Genomic DNA, 27,008 nt, shown 5'->3' with positions numbered 1-27,008 from the left:
ATATTGTTCGTTTGGTTTTTAATGAGATTAACTAGAAATGGGGCCGTTCATTTTTTTGATAAATGTTCTTTGGTTTAGATAAAATTTAATTAGTAGGTAAATTCAATACCTAATCACAAAAATGTTGAAAATTAAACTCCCACGATTTTCGTAAACCGTATATACTCTGAGTCTGTCTTATTATTATTACTTATGGTTATTATCATTATATTGTCTAAACCCAAAGGTGTTCAAACTTTTTCATTCTACTACGGTTCTTTTATGTCCACACAAAATGTTGACGGGTCCCCCCTCTCTCTAAATGACAAAAAATCAATGTTCATAATAATTTATATATATTTGTAATTTATACTAATTATTTATTTATCATATGATATATTATATAAAAAAATATATATATATAAATACTTATTATTGGTTTTCAATTACATGGCGTGCGTGCGTTGCTCCCTTCGTCTACTCCCGCGTCGACCCTGGAAGCCATGATGCACAGTTTGAACACATCTGGTCTAACCATTCATGTTGCTACTCTCAATCATATTATTCTATATCCATGGTAACGAATATAGACCTTATCTTTTTAGATTTTTAACAATTATTAGTGCCATTTGTTATCTAAATAAATTAAAAATTTTAAATAATATTATAATAGATGGATAATTATTATTAAAAAAATAGTAGTAATAATAATATGATTTCGTAAAGCGGGCTTAAAGTCTCCATAGTGTCCATTTATGGTCGTACCGAGGCAAAATGTCTTTTCTATCCTCTTTCAAATCTGTCCTGTTCCAGTATGAATTATGAAATACTTGTAAGAATCCTTGTATTCAAATTTCAAGCCTTAGCTACAAAATAACTAAAAAAATCGTCAAGTCTTATGAAAGAATTGTGGCTATTTAATATTTTAAATATCTAAAAAACTTATAAAGAAACTATTAAATATTCAAGCTTTTTAACTGAACGAAAAATCTATTATTGACAATAATTGAAAAAAATCGAAAAATTCTTATGTTTCAATAGGTCAAAATATTTTAAAAATTATGTATGAAAAATTCTAATATAAACATTTGATGATAATTTCAAGTGCCGATGGTTATTTGTGTTTGAACTAAAATACTCGTATACTTGATGGGTTGATTTCGCCAAAAACTAATTTAATGTAAAAATTCCAGGTTTCAGCAAAATAATTATAGCTGAGGATTTTTAATTTTATATCTCCCAACATTACCTATTAGATTCACTTTCGTCTCAAAAAAGATATTGAAAATTAAAGCTTTTCCACTAAAAATGTGTTAACAATAATATACACATTCATATAAAAAGATCCTAAGATACGTAATATTTTTGTTTATTCGTATACAATATATCGAAGATCAGAAATAATTGTATATAATTATCTGACTTTTTAGGTTCCTTGAAGTGTACCTTAAACAATAATTAATGTTTTCGAAAATATTTATCTCCATCCCTTTACTTTTAAGTTATAAGATAGCATATAGTACAATCATTGTCGTCTTCAGGGGGTGATGTGAGGAGTACCTCTTCTGTTTTGGTTAATATTTATTTATTTATCACATGTGAAAACTAAAAAAATTGTGTTATTAGAGATTTTTGACTTTCGCTCTCTAGTTTATATTTCTGTGGGCGCCTTTGAGTACTATATATCCTCGCCGGTCTTCATTATATATATAAATACTTATTTATCACCTACCAAATGTTTGGTTCCCAGTTTCACATGATATACCTATTTACCTTTCAAATTTTTATCCCGAGATTTATATAATCACCAGAGATACTGTAAACAGGCAGTTACTTCTCCCTTTATATTGACTTCTATGTATTTTATTTTATTTTTTTATATTTCAGTGCTGTCAACCCGTATGCCTATAATATTTTATATTACACAACATGGCGAAACCTAAAGTCAGTAGTTCCTATATAGAGAGGGAAATGTAGTTAGTAGATATATACAGTGACTCGTAGGTAGAGAGAAATTTAAAATTTTGCGTGCCAATAAATAACATCTAAGAAATTCCAAATAGTTATAAACAGGTCTTCAAAATGAAACATACCTACAAGGCTACAACGGATGTTTGCATAATAGCCACACAGTATATTATTTTTAATGCAAACATATAATATAATGTATAATAATTATATTATGTATTATGCATACCTATATAAAGTGCTTAAAGTGTGCAATAAATATGTCCTTAATTTAATTTACATACACATTTATTTTATTTTAACCTAGGCATCACGTAGTTTCCCATAGTTAAAATTGTTTAAAGATAACATGACAAAATATTTTATAATTAGTAATATAGTTACGTTTTTAAATAACAGAATGTAAATATAATACACATATCAACAATTCTGGGAAGAGGGGGGGGGGGGGTAATTGATTTTCAAATAATATTATATTATACATTAGAGTGTCAAGGTTCAATCTGGGTACTATAAGGACCTCCGAGTTAAATTGTTGGACCCAATGATCTATTAACTCATATAATAATTAATAATGATGTAAATCTTATAAAGTTATAACCTACTATGTCTCAGAATCACTTTTAATTTTAGTTAAAGCAATTAAAGCATTATATAACATGTTAACATTTCTTTTTTCAAAACTTTATAAATTGTATGATACTTAAAATGTCTAATAACTATCTAGTAGTGTCTTATTATAATCATTTGTTATTATTGAAGTACCTATTTAGTATTTTTAATACAGTCGATGAATTTTTGTGAAATTGTGGCAGAACATAAAGCTATAAATTATCTATTACTCTAATATAATAATAATAATCAACCAAAAGCCGAGATAATTTTCTACACTCAAATTTACTCAATGACGGTGTATATTCGAATGTATACAGCATTGTAGCAGATCGGATACCTAGCTATTTTACACTTCTCCTTTTTTTTTTTGCATAGATGATTCTATGCAAAATAGTGCATTACAAGTATTATGATTATATTCTATACACAATAATATTTTCAAAATATTTAGAAAAGTTTTAAGCTATTCTTATATAGTGGTGTGTGTATATATATATATATATATATATACCGTGTATGTTCACCAATTTAGGGATTACTGCATTTCTCGGTCGAATTATGTTGGAAAAAATAGAATTTTTTTTACAAGCTGAAAAGTGGTACATAAATACACATTTTCAGATAAATTTCAAATTTTTAACTCTCTCGGTACACGCATGCGCAACGCAACTTATTTTTTTTAAATAGAAATCGGTATTTTTTTAAGTCATTCTGACCAACTAACCATGTCTCTGAAACCAAAATTAACTGAATGAGAGCCATTCAAATTTTAATAGATAATACATTTTTACGATATTCATTATACAATGCATATAACCATTTATAATTATTTATTATTGGTTACTTTTTGAATATTTTTTACGTATACAGTATGTTGTCATCAATTTAATTAAATAATTTTATATTCATATTATGTTAATCTTATTTATAACAAGTATAAAAAAAAATTCGTAAAAATATTCGAAAATTAACCAATAATAAATAATTATACATGGTTTTATGCATTTTATAATGAATTGTAAAAATGTATTATTTATTAAAATTTAAAAGGATTCTAATTCAGTCAATTTTGGTTTTAGAGCCATGGTCAATTGGTCAAAATGACTTTAAAAAATATCTGAAGATGGTATCAAAAATACTGGTTGCTATTTAAAAAAAATAAGTTGCATTGCGCTTGCGCGTACCGAGAGGGTTAAAAATTAAAAATTTATTTAAAAATGAGTATTTATATGTATCAGCTTGTAAAAAAAATTCGATTTATTCAAACATAATCTGGCTATGAAATTCAGTGTTTCCTAAATACTGGTGAACACACGGTGTATATATATATACCTATATACCAAGAACCTATTTACACAACATTATAGTAAGTCGGTTTTAACTTAAAAGTTAACAAAAATATGATATGATTAAATACATATTTTTATAGTAACTAATAATTTATATAATGCGGTGTTTTTGGTCAAAATCAATAATGCAAACTACTGTATTAATAAAACAATTAATTATAATATAGCAATATATGTATAATGTATATAATAAATTATATTAGTATTATAGGCTGACCGACCATCATTACTTAAAATTATTTTTCGAATGGAATGATTTATCTTTGAATTCAAATTTAACACACCCATTACAGTGCCCTACTTAATGATGAGATATACTCAATCTCTTTAGGTACTATATACAATAGAGAAAATTCTCCGAATTTTATTTTAATATCTTATATTTAATAAAATGCTTAGTATACCTATAACTTAATGTTTTTAATAATATAAATGTACTTTTATTTGTCAATTAAGCATTAAATCGAAATCTAATGTAATTTGTTATGTTCGTATTGAATAATTGGAGATACTGTAATCAAATTTTCTGTTTTCACTGTCGTTTGATCGATGGGCATTAGTGTTATATAATACAGTGAATGAAGATGATCAATTTTAGAAGTATAATTTATTCTACACGCTGGGTATATTATTTTTTACTGAAAGATAATTTTAATTAAAAATAAATAAACGGTTTTAACAGTGATTTGAGATTGTTGTGCTTTGTAATTGCTGATTTGACGTAGTGTTATATGTTAAGCGGAGATTGATGTACCTACTCACGTTCATATAATACTATAGTTTGCCCAATTTATAGGTAGGTATCTTAATGTTTTTAAATTCTATGTTATTGTTTAGTATTTCATTTAATTTTTATTATTTTAACCATTGTTTTTTTTAGTCATCAATACCTTATAATGTTATTATACTGTTTATTAAATTATTTACACTGCCAAATATCACTAATTATAATAATAATTTTCAGTTTTAAAAATACCCAAGTGTTATTTAAGAGAAACCAAATTTTATAAAATCAATACAATAATATGTAAATAGGTATGTGATTATTTTGTTAAATTTACATTTTTAAATATTCATCAACCTAGTAAGGATTTAGTTTTCAAAAATTTTATTTTAATTTTGCATGATACATATACATTCATTAATACATATATCACTAGCATATTAGCAATTTAAATTTATCAAGAAATTTGTAAAAAAAAAAACAATTTGATTTTTGTTGACCCGCATAGGTTTCTGCTTTTGATACCTAGTTACTGAATTTTATTGCATAATCACATGGTTAGAGAGTTCATTTTGTACGTAAATTACAAATGTTAACCTATCCTATCATTAAATCCTAATATTTCTAAAATAAACATGTTAGTTATGATATTATATAATACTATATTTGAGTTATTTTATCCTGTATGTTCTAACTATGATTAAATATTGACGTAATGTTTGGAAATATTATACGTACCTACGTATAAACATAAACATACAATACCTAAGTATTAAGTAAAATAATATATAAACATGAATTTTAATCGAAAATAGTGATTTTAGATTGATAATTAATTAATTAATTATTCGATTCCATTAAGTCATTAAGCTCACTTTTAAAAATTGTTTTATTTTCATTTATATTTCTGTAAAACACAGATCAAGGCAAACTTTTAAAGTCATTAAAATATGTACTGCTTTAGTGCTTAGACAATAGTAGTTTTGCTATTGTAAACAATAATATAGTATGATTCATGCAATTATAGTTTGGTTTAAAGTTCCATAAGAACTTATGTTAGGAAATTATTATTATGAAATTCAAATTTTGGGTGTTGAAAATGTAGGTATGCATTTATAGAAGCTTAGTAAATGTAATTATCATTAATTAATGAGTAATAACCGCATTTTTTTTTTTTAATAATTAATAACAAGTAGGTACTATAATATATGGTTGATTTATTGATTATCTGTAACTGCTATATATGAGCGATCCATACACCAATATCGGTATATCACACCTTTACGTTATTCGGTAGTATTAGTATTGAACTATGGGTAAAATTAAGTATCAGCTGACGTACGTTAAATATAAAAGGTTAACCACATTATTCTACTTATTGAATATAAGGATTTATAAATCACTATATCATCTACTTGAGTTAATTTTCTTATATTTTTAAGCTTCGTTTTTTGATTTATTATGATTAACTATTTCATAAAATACAATTATTGTGCAAATAGGCATTTTTTTTTTTGGGGGGGGGGGGGGTCAGTTTCTTTAATATTTTTAGATATATCATACATTGAATAGTGTATAGGGGAGATTTCCGAACACGTCCCAAAATGACCTTTTTTAATAGTGCATCCGAAATAAGGTAATAACCAGAGTGCGTCCTAAAAAGGTCATATTTTTGATATAGCCTTAGTGCTTTCCAATTCATTTGAAGTTACCCAGGGTGCAACGAGGAGGTTAACTGGCTTACATCCCAAAAATATTTTATGATTTTTATTCATGATAACATATTTTATTTTACCTTTCACCTTTGAATTTAGGAAAGCGTACTAATTATTTTAAATGGTTTTTATTTATTTAAGAAAAATGTTATTTATTTATTTTGAATATATCTATATATAGGCTTGTGTTTAAATGCCATTCTCTTGACAAAATGTAATCTTGATATCTTATTATTAGATTCTGAACGAAGTGATGAATGCATTGATTTTACAATGATGTGTGTTTTTTTTTTAGATTCTGAACGAAGTGATGAATGTATTGATTTTACAATGATGTGTGTTTTTTTTTTTGTGTCTGTGTACAGCATAACTAGTCGAAATAATGCTTCAATTTAAAACTTTGGGGGTAGTTTCCGACTAAATAAACCACTGAAATTTTCGACTTTTTTGAGAATTTTTTTTTGAAGTGTCGGTAAAAAAATGTTGGACGACCAAAAAAACTTGAAAATTTAATACAAGGTTCCTTATGAGTTGTTCTATTGTAGCTAAAAAAAATTAAAAATCGTAAGTCACGATTTTTTTAAATAAGCGTTTATAGTTCAAAATTTTACGAAATCTGTCGAAAACGCGAAAATTTGCAAGTAATTTTGAAGTTGAAAAATCATAAAATTTTTTGCGTTTATAACTAAGGATTAAAAATACAACACTAAGTTTTCCATAAGTTTTCCTTTAAAGTAGTTATAGAGACAACTCGAAGCATCATTATAGGACAAATTTTAAGTGCGTTTAAATTTTAAATTTTTACGAAATAGTGTAACGATAACGATTTAAAATATTTGTTATTATTCAAAAAGTATAAGTCGTAGATACGTGAACATTTTATCAGTTATTTTGATTGGCATTTTCTTTACGTGATTTAATTTTTAAAATATTTTGATTTTTTTTTTGAGATATTAATAAGATATTAATAGACGACTGAAATTTTCAATTTGTCTGAAATTTTTTTTTTGAAGTGTCGGTAAAAATTTTTTGGCCCTATCAAAATACTTGAAAATTTAATACAAAGTTCCTCATAAGTTATTATTATAGTGATTAAAAAATTATAAGAATACATAGGCACAATTTTTTTTTATTAGTATTTGAAGTTCAAATATTGACTAAATACGTAAAAATTACGGCAATTTTCAAATTATCTTAGATCGAAATTCATAAAAGTTTTTCTTTTTAATTCTAAGTTTTGAGAATTTAATACGAGGCTCATAATATAGTTTTGCAATAGCAGTTGAAAAATAAAAGAAATATATAGCTACATTTTTTTTTTTTACATGCATTCAAATTTTAATTTTGACAACATACGTAAAAATCACGAAAATTCGTAAATTATTTTATTCTAGAAATTCATAAAAAATTTTCCTTTTATACCTAAGATTCGAAAATTTAATACAAGGCTCCTAAAATAGTGTTACAATAGCATTTGAAAAATAAAAGAAATATATAGTCACAATTTTTTGTATAAGGATTTACAGTTCAAATTTTGAATAAATACATAAAAATTACGGCAATATTCAAATCATCTTAGATCGAAATTCATAAAAGTTTTTCTTTTTAATTCTAAGATTTGAGAATTTAATACAAGGCTCATAATATAGTTTTGCAATAGCAGTTGAAAAATAAAAGAAGTATATAGCTACATTTTTTTTTTTTTACGTGCATTCAAATTTTAATTTTGACAACATACGTAAAAATCACGAAAATTCGTAAATCATTTTATTCTAGAAATTCATAAAAAATTTCCTTTTATACCTAAGATTTGAAAATTTAATACAAGGCTCCTTACAAGTTTTTCAATCTTTATCACAAAAAAAATGTCCAACGGAAATTCAAATTAAATTTTTATTAGCATTTGAATTTCAAATATTGACAAAAATTCGTCAAAACCATGAATATTTGCAAATTATTTTGTAGTTCAAAATTCATAATATTGTTTGTATTTATATCTAAGGTTATAAAATTTAACACCAAGTTTTCCATAAGTTTTGCTTCAAATAGCTATAGAGAAAATTTGAAGTCTCATTATAGGAAAAATATTTTGAGCGTTTGAGTTTTAAATTTTTATGAAATCGCGTAATGATAACGATTTATCCTCAAACCAGGTATTCCTATATCTATGATAATATAAGGTATTATGAATTATGATAACTATATGATAACTACACTAATTGATTAACTGTGCCTTATGCAAAATGCGTCTTAATTGAAAAATAAAATATTTGTTTCAAAATAGAATATATGACAATATTTAAATATAATATATCCTAGACTGACAAATCATCTCCGTTCAGAATCGTTTTTCGTATACAATGATACCTATCATTGCATTCAAATTTAATCCCATCCATTACAGTAACCTACTGTACAGCAGAGCGACATCCACGACTTACCCGCTTTTTTAAATTTGGAAAGTATCAAATATTATAAGGCAAAAAAATTTTTTCTTTCACTTTGACTTCTGCAGCTTATAAGTTTTAAAATTGTATTGGTTCAACAATTTACGGTGATATTTCTATGCAATAAATTCTTAGTCGTTTTTGTAATAAATTTGTTTTTAATATTACAGTCAGATATTGTTTTCATTTTTCATTTTATATCAAATTAATTTTAATGATCGATGAAATTGTAGCAATAAAACTAAAACATATGATAGTCTAAATATACACTGTATAACCTTGTAGTATTGGCGGTAGTTTCAATAGAATACCTCTATAAAGAATCTTAAGAAAAAAAAAAGATAAAAAGAATGTCGATTTATATTTCCGTTAATTGAAGGTTTGTGTATAAACAAGCTAATTATTATAAGTAGTCTTCATAATTATATAAAAAATCTTATGTTTTTTGTGATTTTGGATATTTTTAAATCCTACTGTACATACTTAATTATATGGTACCTATTAATAATACTAATTACTTATCTTATAACGGTTTGAGCAGACGTGAGTAAATCGAGACAGTAAACTACCATGCTCACAGCTGCGTCATTGTAATTTGTTAGTATATGTGTTATCTTTTAAAATAATAATTTAAAATTTTTTTTTTTATTTATTCACATATCTATAATTATTAAATTATTCTTAAATTTATTGAAAAACTTTAGAAAGTTATGTATATTGTTGAATTTTCAGAGCTTTTGTACCTGATTTATTTTTCCCTAAAATGTCTAGCTATTTATTTGTAAAAAGTTGCACATAATAATGGAAAAGTCCGTAAGAAATCGTTTGACTCTATATGTCTGTCTGTGTTACATAACGATCCGGTTTACAGTGTTTACGTACCTACCTATAAAACGAACTAGTGAATGCCGATAGCCCATACATTAAACGCGGAGTTATAGTCAGCAAGACATGACGCTGAGTTGAAGCGATGAGTTGATAAATACAGCGTGTGTTGCTTATTAATATTTTTATTAGATACAGACGATTTGGAATTAGTATTTCGTAAGTAGAATAAATTGTATTATCATGTATATATGGGAAATTTAAGAAAACTAATTGTTTTAGATATCATTTTCTAATCAAAATGATTCAATAATATACTGTAGGAAAACACATATAAAATTTCGAATATCATGTAAAAATATAAGATCGTATTACTTTAATTTTAATTAGTTCAGTTTTAACTTATTATTTTAATTTGTTACTGCAAAAAAATGTAAATTTTTCAAACTATTAACTAGGAGATCAAACGATGAAAATTATAAAACTATATGAAATTTATTAAAAGGGTTTAAGGGTGATTATACATGGGTCACACAATTTTTTAAACCACCCCTTCAAAAAATAAACAAATAAATTTAAAAAAAAATTGTTCCAAACATAAAATTATGGTTTTAAATTAAGAAAAATGATATGGAATTAAAATTGGTAACAAAATTATTAGTTCACAAAAGTAAATATTATATAAGAATAAGATATTTTTAATATTAAATTTAATTATTACTTAAAATATAAAGATGGTCAATGTTTAACAAATAAAAATAATGTATTATATATTATATATATATATATATATTTTTTTTTGTTGGTCTTGAAATTTACAAAGAATTTCTGATTCGACAACTATGGGCCATTAGCATTGGATTAATTTATATAATTAGAAAGAAAAAGAAAGAAATAGAAAAAAAAATGTGTTAATTTTAATATACAAAATAAATATGTAAATTTTTGGACATTTTGTGTCTTATAATTATGTACATGTCAAAATTGTTGTTGTTAACTTATAATAACTTTAATATTTGAGATTTTTGTATTATATATTTATTACGTTGATAAATATTATAAATATTTTAGTTTTTTTTACTATAAATTCCTACCTATTATTTACACAGTTTTCTTATTTTTTTTTTTTTTTTTTTTTATTTTAAATGAGCCTCAACAACAAAGGTTATTGGCCTTTAACATAAATATTTTTTTTTAACAAGAATAAGTCATTAACAATAACATATACAAAACAAAGGTAATAATATGAACAAAAAAGGTTAGGTTAGTCATCAAACTAACGAAATAAAATAAAATAAAAATTGTATACAAAATTTGAGACATAACATAGTGTAATATTTAATTATGTTTAAGTACAAAAGTAATATTGATATTTAATCTAGAAAGTTCATTTAGGTTAGAATGGTTAGATGTATTACATTTTAGACATTCTGGTGTTATTATTATGTCCAACATGCTTTTCTATAAATATTATTTGATCCATAAATCCAAAAGTCTATACTATTTCCAGGTTATAATGTCAAAACATTTAACAACTTTTCAATTTAATATTTGTAATCTGATTTATTTAAACAATTGACGAATAATGGTTATAAAATATTATTTTAGTTTACCAACATAATTTTTTATCATAATCTATACTGAGATATCGACTTATACAATTATTATAATTTAAAGGTATCAATCTCTAATATTGTTAATATAATAATATTTTACATAAAATGATTTTTACATTTTGGTTTAAATTTCAACGCATATATATATATATATATATATATATATATATATATGATAATAAACTCATATGGTATACAGAATAAATTGTGAACTTATAGGTATCTACCTATATATTTTATGAATTCAATACAGTGAAACCTCTAAATACCGGACACTCTCGGTCGCTTAAATGTCGTCGGTTATTTGGAGGTGTCCGCTATTAAGATGGGAAATACAGTGAGTACACATTTCACCATTCAAAAAATTCCGTCCGTTATTTGGAGGTGTCCACTATTCAGAGGTGTCCGTTAAAGGAGGTTTCACTGTATATATGCAGTGCTTGAATTGAAAAAATAAAAAAAGGATTCCCAGACTTGAAAAAAATAATGTTTCCTACAATAATTATACTCAACCAGCTCTTATAGGGGTTGGAGTACACTAATTAATACATAGAATGTGAATAATGTACATATACTTCTCATATAATATGTAAAATAGTAAAATTTGTATATGCGGTAGCCGCCATATGCATTCCGATTTTATTTTTAACATTCATAATATGGTGATGATAACATTTTTCATAGATAACAAGATTTTATTTTGTTTTCCCATGACTCAGAATCTATATGGTGACTTCAGAATCATATTTTGATTGATACACAAATTCCAAGTTTTTAGTTCAATGGTTGAGGTGAGGGAGGCTGTCCTTTCACATCCCTCAACCATCCATTTGAAATGTAATATACCAATACTATATAGTAACATTTCCCTCCGATTACAATAAATATTTTATTATTTGTCATTTATTAAAATTTTACATAAAATAATAATCTTACATTTCTATTTAATTAGGTCATTTATTGTAAATTTCAATAATGATAAATAGATAAAAGACTCTAACAACAGATTAAGATTATGGCTTATATCTTAGTCCGTGATTTTTATTGCGTTATCAATCATTAATGAAATAAATCATTAAATTAAATTTTAATATCTTACAAGAATAGATATAACTTTATAAAATAACAAGTTAACAACGTGTATGTGTGTGGCTTTATCGTAACATATTTTTTCAATCTAACATGACTTTAACAAAATAGACTAATACGACCAAAGAGCTGTCTCCAGAGTTTCTCAAATCAATTTTTATTTTTGAGTAGAAGTACCTATAGGTGGCCCATCTGTTGAAATATAGAACTCACATTCGTACAACGTTAAGTTTAATGTGTCATGAATGCACACATTTATATGCTATTTATGTCATAAAAGATTGAAACGTTTTAATAGATATTTCAGTTGTACACATGCTTTGTCTACGCAGTACGCACATTCTTGATTAAGCGCCACATGCTGCATATTTACTGATAATATTTTATTTTATACAAATTAGGTTTTTAACTGGGAATTATGTCCAATATTACAAAATAATAAAACAAATATTAAAGTACTATCCCACCACCAGCCTAATTATTTATAAACATAGTTATTTAAAAATATATTGGTACAAATAATGATTATGGGTCTAAACCGGTCGTTACTCTCAATATACTATTTAGTAATAGGTCACTGCCATTCAGCTATGATTTTCAGCGATGGTAAATATTTTTTAAATCCGTATAATATATTATAATGTTTAGATTAAAACGTGTTAAATCAATTAAAAATATATTATATTTCTCATATTATGAGTTATAACATATAACTTCTTAATTTGAATTAATTTATTCAATATTGAATGATTAATATTTATAATTTTTGTTTAATAAAAGGTTATATATTATAATTTATTAACGTATTATTATAGATTCATTTTAGTTTAAATGTGCTGTAGTCAACAACTAATTAAAGTTTAATCTTTTAAACAGCGTTCACATATTAAAAATAGATACGGAAATAGTACCAAAAAACACTAGAAAAGTGCTTCGCCCAAATTTTGTCTTCATGGGAATTAAGCAATCATTTATTATTAATAAACTCAATAATAAATTATTAATATTACAAATTTATAATTAAGGCGTTTTAAATTTAAATATAATAAATTTAAAACTTTCAAGAGGATGTGTACCGTCAAATTAAAGGTTCGCTATATCATTCAAATGCAAAAAGTATCTTCATTTTAATTGCATAAATACATATAGAAAAAGATGACATTTTTTTGTATTTCTGGAAATGGATTTTAATCTATATAATATATATTGAAAAATTTTCAAACTTCAACTTCAAAAATTTCTTATAAAAATTTGTTTTAGCAGTTGATAGTTTGGAGGTAAGGGTAAAAAATTGTCAGTAATTGTAAGTAAAAATACTGTGAAAAAGATTAGAATTTTGAAAAATCACAATAAAACATATTTGTTATAACTTTTTATGATACTATTTTTGTTGGGCTATAAGTTGTGCGAATTATCTTTGGAAATCTAAAAATATCCAAGATATTGAGTTTCTTTTCGAGAGTCTTTTATTCCAATTCCATCTGGGTAAAAAAAAGGTATACATTAATATATTATAAATTAGTATATAATATACTTCGTCGTTAGTAAGAAAAGAAGGGTAACTACAATATTAGTACATTTTCGTAATTTGATTGTAATTATATTTTTTATATTTTTATTTTTATTAGCTTTTTGCAAAGGTGGGCAAGTTAATGGAAAAAATTAACTTTGGCAAGTTAAGTTAATTCAATAAAATTAATAATCACAATAATCATAAGTCATAAATTGCCCTAGTATTTTAATTTATACAAATATTTACCAAGACACTTATCAGTATTCTAATATTAATACTATTTACTAGTGAAGATTAAAATATAATCTGATTATTATGAATTGATGATATTATAAAAATTAAAATTAACTTAACTGCACCATAATGATAATTAACTTTAAAAAGTTAAATTAAAAGATAAAAATTTAACTCAATAAGTTATTAAGTTGAAAACAAAAATAATTAACTAGTTAAGTTAAAAAGTTAAAAAAAATTAATTTTTTAACAAGTTAAAGCCCACCATTGGCTTTTTGTACAACGATTATGCAAACATCGAATTTATGCAATAATTGTTAAAATATATTATATAAATATTGTTTTTATTAAATACAAAAAAAATTAAAAATGTATTTTCATTTTGATAAACAATGCAGTAAATATAATAAAGCCAAAATCAAAGGTCATATTAGTTGTCAAAGTAATTGTTGAGCTTTGATAGTTTATAATGAGGAATTATAAAATAAAATAAAAAAGTTAGACAGAAAATTTTCGAAATAAATAATTTTTTTTAAATTTACAATTGGATTAAAAGTATAAAGATTATTTTTTTTATAAAACATTCTAATCGTGGTATTTTATCTAAACTGTATATATTAATATATATTTTTTTTTTAATAAACTCTCCCTTAGCTAGGTATCTACCTATACCAATGGTTATATTATGATATAAGATAATTTAAAGCTATGCATACTGTCACACAAAAACATTTTATAAAAAAGTAGATATAGCCAAGAAATGTATGCATTTAAACATATGGACAAATTTTGTATGTCTGTTTATTGTACAATCAAGAACGAGTTGAGCATAGGATATCATGCAACCTGGACTCCGCACTCGGTCCCAATCCTAAAAATAACTTAGATTTATTGAATTTTCTAAAATACTCTAAACTATATTATTATATATAAAAAATGTACATACCATTTTATTTATAACCCATCTTTGTAAATATCGTTGTAAACACTTATTCATGCATATTTTTTTAACTTTCTGTAACTAATGGCCTTTGCTGTAGATGTTTTTTTTGTAATTAATAAAAAAATTTTTTTGTATGTACTCTATAGCCTACATTGTAGTGTGAAAACTGCTTATAAGTAACCATGGTGAAAAATATACAATCTTATCATGAAGAATTTATTTTCCCATCGTGGTAGTAGTCTGTTTATAATGGTACGCAACTCGTAATTTGTAAAAATTAAAGTCATTATTAAGTATACAATAAATTGTGGGGACGCTGGTTTTGTTTAAAATATATTTAAATTATATCTTAAGCCGGGATCCCACGACTCGTGTATTTGACGAATATTCGGTATTTGTGGATACTCGCCAAGTAGTGGGAATAGAGTACTTGTACGAATATTCGGTATTCGGTATTCGTTATTCGTCATTCGCCACCTTCCCGCGGATTGTCGGTAAATGTGACACGAGTCAAAGAGAATTTAATTACCAAAATAGATCTTATTATATTATTATAATATTATATCTTATTATTCTAGTATTCGTGGATATTCATTAAATGTACGAGTTGTGGGAATGGTCTACTTGGCTATTCGTATAACTTGCCGATTATTTGAGTATTCGTGGATATTCGTCAAATACACGAGTCGTGGGATCCCGGTTTTGCACGTAGGAGACGTTTCCATTTGATTTGAATGAAATTCAAATCAATGATAAATTGTAAAATTAAAAATAAATAAAATAATCATGAATTATATTATTTTATGATTCCGAATTACTTATATTGAATTGTAATTAATAAGTGGATTTTCGCCAATGCATTACTTTTACCACGATGGATTTACAAACACACAATATAAATTTTATCCGCAATTATAGGTTATATGGTACGTTGACACGTTGTAGGTTTAATTGTTCTTCTTAGAAGGAGATTTCATAATAAGGTCATACCTTTAGTCGTTTAAAAATAATATATTTTGATTGGCGTCATTAAAATTATCATTATATATCAAAAAGCCGCTATGTAACATTGCAACCAAACAACATACTATATTATTAACATCAACTTATAGTTGCAGCACTGTTTAGAGTTTACAATACATACAGAAGAGATGAAATATATTTTATTGCTATTCTTTATTATTGTATGTAGGAATCTTGTTAAATATATTTTAAAGGTTCTATAAATTCACAATATTTTTTTTATATGCATTTCTAGATTTTGAAATTTACATTGCCGTGATTTTCCTATAAGTGAAATGAACATCCTATTGAACCTGTTTATGGTTAAACTGTATAATAATATACAGTATGGCTTCTTTAAATCCATTAATAATAAAAACAATTGTTTTTTCGAATATTTAAATGTTCCATTAACACGATAAGTACCAATTTTACTTAAATTAGGCGAGTTTATTATACATACAATTGAACATAATTATGATTTTAATTGGAATATTTATAACTATAACATTTTGCTTATTATTTGTTTGTTACGTGATTTTTTTTAAATGATTCATGAACGTCTTCAGTAGAAAACAAAAGTGGATAATTATTATAATATAAAATACTTTACATGATGGATATTCTTTCTAATTAAATCTCTATCATTAGACATAATAGCATTAACACCATAATAATTTTTTTTAGGTTTTTACAGTTAATATCAACAATAGCTTTTCTTTAATTTGCCTACCTATACCTTATTATTAAAACTTACTTAATTATTATAATATATACCAATTTGTATATATTATGCCGTGCTTTATTTTTGAACAATTGAACACTTGAACACTTCCAGCACTCAAAATTGTTACCTATTTAATTCTTTATAAAATAAAATTTTATCTCTTTCGCTATAGGTACACAGTATTCATTTTAAATATAAATTATTATTTAATTAGATATAAAAATACACAAATAACAACTGAAAAGTTAATTTGATGTGATAGCTAAAATCATATAAATAACTTTATTTCTTAACAAATTCGATTGTCAACGTTATTATAATATGCCGTACATATGTTATACGTTAATATTTTAGTACATACAAAATATGTACATAATTTATAAACAGTAAAAAATACAAAATTAATGTAACTGGTAATACTAAATAAAAAACCGGGAGTGGAATAAATATAAATTCAGTCAGTCGCAGTTCTGATGGTTGGAATCGAGTAGGTATATTTACGTTGTAATGCGTTAATGCTGGTTGTTGAGACCATGTAAAGTGCTATTCGAATTATTTGTTTTAACTTTCAAGACACAAATAATATTATATTTTTGTACAACTTGAAACTCTACACGTGAAGTAATTTGGTATCGAGCTTAAACTAAAAACCATGGTATCAAAATAATATTATAATACGACCCTAAATGATTCGATACTTCACAAAGAATAAACCGTGAATTTCACAAGCCACATCGCCGATGGTCGCAACTTAGCTTGAATATTTTTCCTCTTATAATCGAAGGATTGTTGTCCCCCAAATGAAGGTGGTATTCAAATGGCATTTAATAATTATTTCGCGGTGATTGATATTATATTGGTATGCAATATAAAACAAGTATTAATTAATCGTGTTTCAAAAAAAAAAATGAAAAACCTATTAGCTGCCATATTATACAATTTCACTTGAATTCATTTTTAAAATTGATGTAAAAAATGTAGATACCCAAAGAAATAGATTATTTCATAAAAATTACTAATATGGCAAATTATTGTATCTATAATGTATTAATGTATGAAAAATAATTGATAATATATAAACCTATAACTATTATACAGGGTGATGTAGCAGGAAGATCTAACGAATGGAATAACTTTTGTTCTGAATAATATTTTTTAATTTTTAATAAGTACCTACTTATTAAAATCTAAATATTGTTTTAAAAAGTTATAACTTTTCAAATTAATGAATCTTACTACTAAATATTTGCAGGACATTTTAAAAAGTCATAAATAATAAACTACATGACATGTTTTTACAATCAACATTTTTCTAAATATTTACTTGATGAATTGGCTATTTAAATATACAAAATTATATTATGTTATCGTGTAATTCATATAATAATGATAATAATAATAATAAAATTTAGATTAAAACCAAAGTTATTTCGTCTGCATAAGCTTCCTGTTACAGGCAAAATATTGATATATATATATATATATATATATATATATATATATAATAAGTGATAATTAAAATAATAAGAATATATATATATATATATATAATATTTAAGTGTCTTATTCGTGAAATCTGAAATATTCTACAATTTTTGATTTCTTATACCTACACCGTGTGAGAATATGTTACACATTATGATATTTAAGTTACAAATGGTTGAGCCATTGATGTAGGACAATATATAAATTAAAAAAATTGAAAAAAATTGATAATTGTTGATTTTTGACACGATTTCAGATAGGGAGGAGTATGATATAAGTGAATATTACTCGTAAATCGCAATCATGACGATAAAAAAACATCAGGATATGGCGTGCCTGCCAACCACTGACGCCGATACGGATGAACACGAGTGGCAGAAAATGAGTTTCACGTCCAAGGTGTCGTTCATGGCCCGGAACGTGACGGTAGAACCACTGTTGGCTCTGTTCCAACTGTCCATGATCATTTCCAGCCTGACCACACAAAACCTGAACATGCAAAAGGCTTGCCGAGTAAACCTGAGACTGGGCGAGAAGGTGTGTTTTGCCCTGGAGAACAAGAACTCCACATTTTATCGGGACGAAGAATTGGCAGTGCAGCAGTTGGTGACCAAGATGATGCTCTGGCAAAGTCCTATCCAGAACTTGATGCCGTGCGTCCTGGTGATGTTCGTCGGTTCGTGGAGCGACCGGAACCAGAAACGGAAACCGTTTATGTTGTTTCCAATAATCGGCGAACTAGTGCGCAATGTCGGACTGGTCATCTGCGTGTACTTCTTTTACGAGTTGCCGATGGAGGTAGCAGGTATCGTCGAGTCGGTCCCATCGGCCGTTACGGGTGGCTTACCGATATTAATGCTGGCCGTGTTCGCCTACGTGGGGGACATAAGCACGGTATTAAAATATTATCTTGTAAGATGGTTAGGGGTAGCTATAGTGTTAGGTTTGTCGATTTCGCATTTCCAATATTATTTTGCCAGTTAAATTCTCTGTCTGGCGTCTGCTTATACATCCTAAAAATAATGGAGTATATAAATCGTATGTCGGAGACAAAAACGTGTAAGATTATCTACGATGTATTATAATTTGAAGTCTACTGCGTATACTACCTAATAATTTGGTAATAATAATGACTATAATAAATTATACTATAATATAGTTATACAGAATACTGTACGCTTTCAAATATTGACGATTTTTTTTTTTAATTTAAAGAATATATTAATGATTTTTTTTAAACTGATTTACTATTGAATATTTGAATTTGAATCACTCAAAACATAGGTGTAATATTATCGAAATTAAATCTTAAAAAATAAAACCCATAAAACAATAAATTTGAATAACGTTACTTATTTCGTTTAAAATTAGAATATATTATTAAAACATTGAACATTTATACTATAATAAATTTTACTATGACATTTTTTTCTCAGTCAATGGTTTTTTAAAGTCTCATATGCACAATTGATTTTTTTTTTACAATGAATGAGTATAAAGTACAAATGTAAAATAATACATTTTGGAAGAACTTTGATCATAGCACTTTGTGGCTTTTGGAAATTGTTTCATAAAAGTTGTCTAAACTCTATTAAAATATATCTTACATTCTTACTCATTTCATAAAAATCATTATCATTGAAATTGAACCTTTTTTTTTTTTTTAATATAAATTTATTGTGAAATATTACGATCTATACAGGGATGTACAATAAGTAATAATTATGGTGAAAAGAAAGAAAAACTATAAACTAAAGATAACATGTTAAAATTGAACCTAAAAATAAAATAACGACTATAATAATATTCAATATTAGTTTACGAAATAATATAATATGTTACTTATTGCATACAATTTTTAACTTGTATTTTATATATTCTAGGTTAAAAATAGAACTGTTCGAGTTGGCTTCGTAAGTTTAATTTTTTCGATCACTATCACCATTGGGACAGCGTTATCCGGCATCATGTTTCGAGATTACGGTTTTTACGGAGTGTATATTATATCCACTGTATTGTATTTGTTCAGTTTCATATACTGTATAATTGTTATCAAAGATATGAAGTCCGATGTTGTAGAAAAATATCATGAGTCCAATATTGCCGTTGGATACTGCAAAAAATCAGCTTTTCTTGCGATAGTCGATTTCTTTGACTTAAAACACGTGAAGAAAGCGGTTCAAGTTACATTTAAGCGAGGAGATGACAACAACAATAGATCTGACATTATATTGTTGTTTGTTATCATGGTCATTATATTGGGTCCTATGAGTGGTTTGTATAAAAAAGTATTAAATTTATTATTTTATAGGTATTAGGCATACGCAGGCCCCCCACGTTATATTTTTGGCTTTGGTAGAGAACTAAACCCGCACTCCAAACATTTTTCTAATATATATTGAAGTAACTAACTATTTTTATGAACAACAAGCCTCTCGAAAGCTCGGGCCACAGTACCATAGGTCTTTCTGCCCCCCCCTTCACCCTTATAGGGTTCCTAGGTATACGAAATACATAAATTTATAAAGTATAACATTCAACTAAATATGTTATTACATTTTGTAGAAAATAAAAACGGTAGGTATACAAATAACCAAAAACTGACATGTATGGTGGAATATATATCATATTTTTACAGAGGTAAAATAATTTAGAATTTCTTTATTTTATTTTATGAACTTCTAGCATTACTCTTGCCTAGTATAAAAGTTATTACTAGGGGAAAAACAAATCGAGAATCTGAAATAAATGAATGAATAAAAATGAAATATTTTTCATTAATTTAGTAAATAAGGTTTGATTAATAAGAGTGAATTGCCAGTGTAACGATAAGAATATTATCAGGAATCGTAAACTCGTAATCTTTTGATGATATCTAATGTTTAGTGAGCTATGAGAATTTTAAAGTGGTATTATTTTACATAATTTCAACTCAATTTGAAATTACACCATCAATGAAAACCTACCATGATGTCCTAGATTATGTTTTTACCTTGAAGTTTGTTGATAGGTCAATTCACTTTTTAATAAAGCTAATAACCTATGATTAGAATTATATATGATAAAATAATTATTATTTAGTATCAAATATTTTTCATACCAATTCTCAAATATGAATATTCTCTAACATAATATTATAAATTGAAATCTTTCTACGTGGTATTTTGTTACACAACACTGATTTGCTGTGAGCCTGTTGCATCAAGTATGTTTTCTGAATAGAATAGCTATATAATTATAGGTATATATTAAATATAAATAATTATATTTATTTTAATTTATTAGAATCGATATTTTCATAAAAAATTGTCCATGATTTATAGAAATGGTGTTTAAACTAAACATTTTACGAAACTCTCATACATATTATGAACTAATATATTGACCAAACATGATTAGTGGTATTTTAATTTTAATTTTAAGTATTAATTTACCTAATTATAAATTTTATACACATTATTATATTTTTTAAATGTATTTATTTAAAAATCAATTATCCAAATAGATAGGTAAATAATAATACTAAATTTACATATTAGAAATGTAGATAAATCTTCTACTAAGTAGGTATGTTTTAATTAAAGTGTCTTCAAATAAATAAAATTGAATTATATAAATATATAATAGCATTATATATAATATGAATAAATAATTTAAAAAAAAGGGGAGAGTAAATAATCGCTAAGCTGTACAGCAGGTGTCGAGTGTACCACGTTCGACACTGTAATGCATATTTTGTTAAATTTAAATTCAATGTTTTATTCCTTGTATACGAAAAACAATTCTAAGCAATCATGGTCTGTCAGCTTGTATTACGAAGTATACTTTATGATACATTTATATGACTTTTGTATGGTAATTTATTTTATTATCATAGTAGTAGGGTAAATTGAATAAATTTTTGCCAAAAACATCGCATTTATTAATATTTATTTTATTTTAATACAGTACAATATATAGTATTGTTAATAATTTAGAGGCAATACAAACTTACCATATAATGATGTGATTATGTGAGTAACCTTATGGTATAAAATATAATAATATACGTTTAAACTTTAAATCCTCACGAAAATTTTTTTTTAGTTACAAAATAACAAATCGTTATTCTTCGTTTTAATATGTAATATCGTCCAACTTTATAGATTTTTTAACCTAAAAAAATAAGTTTTATCTTAATTTAAAAAAAAATAACTTAAATTAATTAAAAATATCAACTTATCTATAAATAGTTCAAAATATTTTGAAAATGACAGTATAAACATTTTAAGTAAATTTAGTTAAAAGGTTATTTTAATTTTTGAATTAAGGCAATTTTGATTAATTTATTTTGTAAAAACTAGTTTTGCGTGAAAATTCCTGTTTTCCCTTATTAATTTATTTTTAAGATTCATTCCTAGAAAATATATTAAACTTTATATCATTACATTTTTTTCATCTATGAATCGTGAATTGTGTACACAAACACAAAAAATGACACTTGGGTATCATTATAAAATACTAAAATCAATATATTCATCCATTCCATTTTAACAAATAGCTGTGTACATATTCCTTTGAACAGTTTGAGCAGTATATTATAGCATATTCCTTTTAATAGTAATAATAAATTTGCGGTAAATATTTTATTTTACCATAAATTGTATACAATTCACAATACCTATATCAAATTGGACTAATTTAAACTATTTCATGAAAAATTTACTATTTTAAAAAACACGTAGTACTATTATTGCTCAAATTGTGTAAACTAACCTATAAATTTAGAAAGTTAGCATTCTTATAGAGTATGTAAATTTTTCTTACGCTTTTTAGAAATATTATAGTTAAAATTTTATTTAGTAACCAACATTTTTGTAATTATTAAAATGCATTGGATATTCATCGTTTAAAACATTAATTGTGATTTAATGCTCATTTCAGGTGAACAAATATTGATGTATTTGTTGGTACGAGTTAAATTTAACTGGAATGAAGTAGATTTCAGTTTTTTCTCCACGTATTACTTTATTTGTAATCTCGTAGGTAAATTTAATTAATACGTACTATAACAGTCACATTATACAGGGCGTACAGGTCTATTTGATTAATGGTGATAATATGCATTCACGTGGTCATGTTAAATAATGATAAAATATATTGTGTATTTATTATCAATTACCTACTTTTTAATGATAAAAAAACACTGATTAGCAAGAAATAAATTTGAATATTAACAAACTTTGAAATTTTTTTTTAAATCAATGACGAAAACAAATTAAAAGTTTTAAACGCAAAAATTGTTTTTAAATACTTATTTATTAAACAGCTATCTTGGATTATATAAGAAAAAAATTTAAATTATTTAATTTTAATTGTTAAAAAATGAACTAAAATATAACATATAAAATTTAAAGCGCAGAGCTATAGAAAACATTACAAGAAAAAAAAACTTAAAAATATTGAATACAAAAAAAGTCAAATAGACCTGTTGCAGTATAATGAACAGTATAATGTATGTAATATTAGGTAATAGTCGACAAAGACTAATGAAAATGGCATATTTATAAATTTTAGGTATTGCATTCACACTGTGCATTTTTGTTAAGCGTTTTGGTATTGACGACAGACTGCTTGGAGCAATTGGATGTTTGAGCAAAGGATTGGCTTCATTTGTTTACGCCTTCGCCCCGACCGAATTCTTATTCTATATAGGTAAATATTATGCAATTAATTGTGTATTATACTCATATAAATTTAATAATTATACTTTATACTATATATTACGTAGGTATTTAATAATAAATCTAGAAAAATGATTTGATTACAATACTAATATATGTATAAATATATCTATTTCAGGTCCAATCGTGGACATTTTCCACGGTACGGCACTTGTTGCATTTAGATCAATACTTTCAAAACTTGTTCCTGCAAACCAACTTGGTATGGAATTAATGAACTACATAATAATTTTGAATTAATTTTTGTATCATACACTCACACGTGGTGTAATCATTTTAAAATATACCTATAGGTAGTTATTTATTTGCAGTAATTTGATTCGTATTTTATATAGGTCAAGCGTTGGCGGTATCTTCACTCGTCGAAACCATAGTTCCTGCAATATTCAGACCACTGTACAATGTGATTTATTATAAGACATTAGACTTTCTACCTGGTGCATTTTACATACTCGGAGGAGTGCTTAATATTTCCTCCATTTTTATTTTTCTGTGAGTAAATTGTCTTTATAGTTTATACATAAATATATTATGCAATAAGATTTAAACAAAATTTCGTTTATGTTTATGAGATATCAAACCACTAGCTAATACTGAACATTCATACAGCCATATTATGTATGTCAATTTAGATACAATATTATTAAAAGTTAAACTCCATAGAAATATTATGAATTATTAAAATAAATTTGGATTTTATACTAGTAATATAACCATAGGATTGATCTATTTGAATATAAAATAGACAAATTTAATTTATGAAATGGTAAAAATTTACTGTCATTCAGTAATATTTATTATTTTTTGAATATAGCCTATAGTAGGCATAATAATATAATTGTATCATAAAAAGTTATACATTGATAGGTACGAAAAAAAAAAAAAAAATTATTGACATTATATTGTGAAAAATTTGCCAATACCTGTCACTTGTCCTTAGAGATTTTCATACATTTAGGGTAATTATTAAAAAATCTAAAAGTAAACTTTCCAATAAGTTTTGACTAGACTTGAATTTCAGTCAATAAATTTAGGGTTGCTTGTTGTCACTTCTTTCACTTAAAAAGGGTGATTCAGAAAAATTTAATATTCTTCATTTACTTATAATATATTTATATTTTATTTGATTAATAATTTATAATACTTTAATAATATATTAGTAATAACCTTTTCCCATAAAATATGCTCGTATTAAAAACTGTTTTAAAGTACCTATAATTTGGAAATATTTATAGTAAAAACACCCATAGGAGTGTTAGTATCCTTTTCATACATAAATTTAAAAAATATATCATTATTCAATTAGAATTAATTTTAGTAAATATCCTAACAAATGTGTAGGATACGCAAAATCATTAAATCGGTGATAAAAAATGAATATCTATTATATTTTTATTATTGTGCCATTTGTTAATTATAGGCACAAAATATTATACATTTTAGTACACTGATTATTAGGGAACGGATTTAAATTCTCTAAAAAACAAGAAAAATGCCTTAAAAAATACGATTTAATGACTTAAAAAAATGCTTTAACATCAAAAAATGCACTAAAAAATGCCCTGAAAAACTTAAAAAATGGGTTTATATTCAATAAAAACAAAATTTTATATTTAAAACTTATAAAAAAATACATTATTATGAAAAATCTAATAACAAATATTTAAATACAATACAAACTTAATTAATTAACTTTAGATAAATAGTTTATTGTATCTTATCTCTTATCTTTACCTTAATGTGGGTAATAATCTGTTGTAACTTGTATGCATATATTTTGTGTCTACACGTGTCAACAATAATTTCGTAATTTCGTAACATAATACATATTTAGGTATTTTAATTTTTTTTAGAATGAATGTGGAAAAAATGACTTAAAAACCACAAAATGCACTAAAAATTTCAAAAAATGCATTAAAGTCTTAAAAACGCAAAATAAAAGTTACATTTTTTAATTCTTTGATGTATGAAATGTTTTCGGACATTCAAATAAAAATGCAATTTACATTCAAATCCGTTCCCTACTGATTATATTATATTAATTATTGCATTTTATTCGTGATAAGTAATAACTACCTAGGAGCTGAACTAATAAAATGAAAATGGCAAAGAGAAAGTTATTTTATCAGATCCAATGAAAGTTAATAACAATTAATATGAAGAATAAATATTTACTGATTTTATATTCAGATGGATGTACAACCGTACAAAAAGAAGAGCGTTAACATGAACATCTCAGAAAGGCCAAAGTTACTCGTACAAAATTGAATTGAAAGATTCTCGTCACATTGGATTCCCGCAAGATTTTTATGCCTACTTCTCTTTATGTGTATTATATTTTTTTTTTGAAATTTAAATTTAATAATATTATTTTAAACACATATATTTTTCTCAAACAAAAAATTATAATATTAATCTTATCACTTTCTATTTAATACATTTTACTAACATGTGATAATTTTCAAAATGCATGTTAATATAATATTCATTTAGAATTTACTATTCTTCAGTGGTGATAGTCTCGTACAATCTTACATATTATTATGTATAGAATATTCAAATACCATTATTTAGTATCAGTGTTTTGAGTTAATTGTTTATATAATTTGTTACATATATTTTAGATGGCTGTACAAGAAACACAAACAAATTGAAAAATTGGATGATGTAGAAGAGAAACAAGCCTTATCAGGAGAACCTAACAGTCAGCATTCATAAAACCTCAGTAAAATTATTTAAATTATTATTGTTTTAGATTATTTTATCATGTAAAATAGTTAATTTAATTTCCATATATTTTTTTTTTTTATTGTTTATTATTTTACTAGAAAACACTATTTATTTATTTATGTCAATCAATTTTACTGATATGTATTCATGTTACTTTAATTTATAATAGTTGAGTAAAATCCACTTAGGCTGGAACTAATATTGATAAGTTTAATTTAAGTATGGTATTGAATATTGCATAGTTTATATTCGAAATCATAATATATTTTTGTTTATGAAAATTAAAAGAAAAAGTTATACGAAAATTCACAATTATGTTTAATG

General features: G+C 25.0%; 1 protein-coding gene across 4 annotated transcripts; it reads left to right on the top strand.

Annotated features, from left to right (window-relative positions):
- The first annotated feature begins 4,534 nt into the window (after positions 1 to 4,534).
- LOC107169440 (lysosomal proton-coupled steroid conjugate and bile acid symporter SLC46A3-like) lies at positions 4,535 to 26,989 on the top strand. 4 transcript variants are annotated; one of them, XM_089226902.1, is made up of 9 exons: positions 4,535 to 4,707; positions 4,876 to 4,946; positions 18,488 to 19,125; positions 20,115 to 20,505; positions 23,155 to 23,256; positions 23,788 to 23,925; positions 24,073 to 24,156; positions 24,290 to 24,446; positions 26,579 to 26,989. In XM_089226902.1, the coding sequence occupies exons 3-9, from the start codon at positions 18,535 to 18,537 to the stop codon at positions 26,670 to 26,672; spliced, it is 1,557 nt and encodes a 518-aa protein (XP_089083028.1). In that variant the 5' UTR covers positions 4,535 to 4,707; positions 4,876 to 4,946; positions 18,488 to 18,534; the 3' UTR covers positions 26,673 to 26,989. The 4 variants fall into 4 exon arrangements, 3 of the variants coding, with proteins under 3 accessions (XP_089083028.1, XP_089083027.1, XP_089083026.1); XR_016191583.1 differs by lacking the exons at positions 4,535 to 4,707; positions 4,876 to 4,946 and adding exons at positions 9,664 to 9,841; positions 26,145 to 26,283; XM_089226901.1 differs by lacking the exon at positions 4,876 to 4,946.
- The last annotated feature ends 19 nt before the right edge of the window (positions 26,990 to 27,008 follow it).

The sequence above is a fragment of the Diuraphis noxia genome, unplaced genomic scaffold (genome assembly GCF_037042655.1).
Source record: "Diuraphis noxia isolate RWA-SAM2 unplaced genomic scaffold, SU_Dnox_SAM2 contig0004, whole genome shotgun sequence".
Taxonomy (NCBI): Eukaryota; Metazoa; Arthropoda; class Insecta; order Hemiptera; family Aphididae; genus Diuraphis; species Diuraphis noxia.
The sequence above is the reverse complement of the archived record's forward strand: the minus strand, read 5'-3'. Positions and strand labels throughout refer to the sequence as shown.